Source organism: Odontomachus brunneus, unplaced genomic scaffold (assembly GCF_010583005.1).
Source record: "Odontomachus brunneus isolate Ranch 3 - 2012 unplaced genomic scaffold, Obru_v1 Obru_scaffold_250, whole genome shotgun sequence".
Lineage (NCBI taxonomy): Eukaryota > Metazoa > Arthropoda > Insecta > Hymenoptera > Formicidae > Odontomachus > Odontomachus brunneus.
Genome location: NW_022639700.1, coordinates 74945 through 77520, shown reverse-complemented (window position 1 = coordinate 77520; position 2576 = coordinate 74945). Strand labels below are relative to the sequence as shown.

The following is a 2576-nucleotide window of genomic DNA, read 5'->3' as shown; positions in this document are numbered from 1 at the left end:
GGGGGGGGGGGGATGAGTTGTACAGTGGAAACGAATTGTAGTGTTTTCTTGCAAATAGGGAAATTAAAACAGAAGAACAAAAATTGAACAATATAATAATATCTATTTTTCTATGAATTCATTTTTTCACAAATGAAAATATAGAACTCAACAAAAAATATGTATTTGGAATTTTTAAACGAAGTTATATTTTTTTATATTAGAGCTTGGCAAGCGATGCATTTTTTGGGAGGCCCCGCCTTGCGTTTTTCCCTTTGCCTTGTCACCTCAATCGCAGTTTACAAGTCGCTCAAACTTAAAGTTTTCGCATATTGTGCTATGGAACCTGAAGAAGGAAGAAAAATAAGAAGATTTATGAATCTTTTTTATAAATGCAATATATCTTATCAAATTTTTATTTTAATTGTGAATATTTTTTTTCAGTAGTTTTCCATGTTACCTATAAAGTATTATTTAGTAGTACTATTTCTGTTAAGCTTATCGGGGATATCCCTTTAAAAAAACATGTCAGCAATAGTATCGCGTATGGATAACGTAGAAAACTATTAAAAACAAATATTCAATTATAACAGTGTTATAATATTTAATAATAAATATATAATTATAATAATAAGATATTGTATCTTTAAAAAAAGATCCACAAGTCTTCTTATTTGTCTCCCTTTTACGGATCTCGCAGCTCGTAGACCATACTTCTGAAACTCGAGCTACTCGTAGGCTGCGTGCGACAAAATTAGAGAAATAACACAAGACAGAGCCTCCCGAAAATCGACCGCAAAGTGCATCGCTTGTATTAAATTCTGTTTTATACAATTCTCCTTATTCCATATTGCATAAAGATTATATATTGCGTTAAGATAAAACTATCAAGAAATGACTATTTGTTGCAACATTTAACTTTTCTAATGTTTTCCACACATTTTCAATGAAATAGAAGCTATAACTCATTTCAATTATACAATTCGCTTTATAATTATTTTATTCATTTAGGTACACGAAAAATTAAAAATGACGCTAATGCTGCTTGAGTCGCAGCAAGCTTCTAAAAATAGACACATTGATGGACTCGAGCGTGTGAATGACTTGATTAAAGGAAATTTACAACGCAGTACTTTAGTCAGCGAAGGCATGAATGAAGCACGCTTGCAGCTTGGTGGTATATTTCAACATAAACAACCTATCATTGAAATTTTACAACGTTGTGGTAATAAACGAGCTCAGAAAAAAAGGGATAAGTGAGAGCTATTGTGCAAAACAAATATGTAGAATGTTTGCAAAAAACATTTATTAATACGTTCCATACTGCGCAGATGACCTATAATCCACGTTGCCAAACTTATACATGCGTTTATAAACTTGTATGTTTCTTGTATATGATCTTGTATATGTTTATAAGGTGTGTTTTATAATACTTACAAAAATATAAAAAATTTGATTATTAAGAAAAAAGGGTACAAAATGTATTATAAAGCAAAATATAAATATTTTTTATTTTTAAATAATTTAAATAACGCGCGTGGAATGTAAAATTAACGCAGTATGGAACGTGTTAAAAGAAAATTAATAAGGAAGACTTTATTTTTATCTGTGTCACAGAATCTATATAAGAATAAATAAATGGTTTTATAAGTCTCAAAATACAATTGTTAGTGATATATTTACAATTTTATTATACAAATCTATAATTTTTTATTTTTATATAGTGCTTCTTATTTGCTCTTTATATAAAACTCTTTCTACTTTAATTATCTTTCTAATTTAATTATCTCCAAATATTTTATATACTGATGTATAAAGTTTCTTAGAAAAGTAAGATATTCAATGTAGCTGTCAATATAAGAATGGACGAAGTCTTTTTACGAAAAAAATTTTATATTAACAGTAAGGACAAACTTTTTATAGTTTCATGATGTCCTTTGGACATACAGAATATCTGCAATTACCGTACCAATACTCGTGTGCAGGTAAAGTATATTCAACTGTGTATATGTGTGTGTGCGCGTGCGCGTGTGTGTGCATGTGTGCGTGTGTGTGTAAACAATAAAATTCTTTACTATTTTTGTAATTTTTCCGTAATAGTTATTAAAGAATTAAAGAAACTAATTAAAGAATATAAGTAAATAAGTCTGCGCAAGTAATAGTAAGACGAAACACATTCTGGAATCTATGGATAATCTTTTGGCAATAGTAGAACTGTGGAAATGTAAAACATGTAGGATAATATATCTCTGTTGTCACGTGATTGTCCACTCTGTTGCCACACACACACACGTGACTGTTAACAAAATCGAGACATCTATCTTGAGGTCGTGTCTGTGGTATTCGTCTTATTCCGTTCGCTTTCTACGCTCTAATAATTCGCTGGAATTATTTAATTAATTCTTTAATAACTATTATGAAATTTTTAAAACAGAATTTTTCCTATTTAATTTTATGCACTCTACCTACACACAATTATTAACACAGTTCTGATACCTAATATAGAGTTAAAAAAAAATATTCCAACTTACAACGCGCGCGCGCGCGTGTGTGTGTGTGTATGTGTGTGTGTGTACAAGGTGTAAAAAAATTAGACT

At 29.9% G+C, this 2576-nt stretch overlaps 1 protein-coding gene across 5 annotated transcripts in view; it reads left to right on the top strand.

Moving 5' to 3' along the window:
• Positions 1-1745, top strand: part of LOC116852705 (histone deacetylase complex subunit SAP130-A) — a 56071-nt gene extending 54326 nt beyond the window's left edge. For all 5 annotated transcript variants that reach the window (XM_032833321.1, XM_032833323.1, XM_032833325.1 and 2 more), the window contains one exon: positions 991-1745. In XM_032833321.1, coding sequence (XP_032689212.1) covers positions 991-1239 — 249 coding nt within the window. In that variant the 3' untranslated portion in view covers positions 1240-1745. The remainder of the gene's footprint in view (positions 1-990) is intronic.
• Positions 1746-2576: the final 831 nt, after the last annotated feature.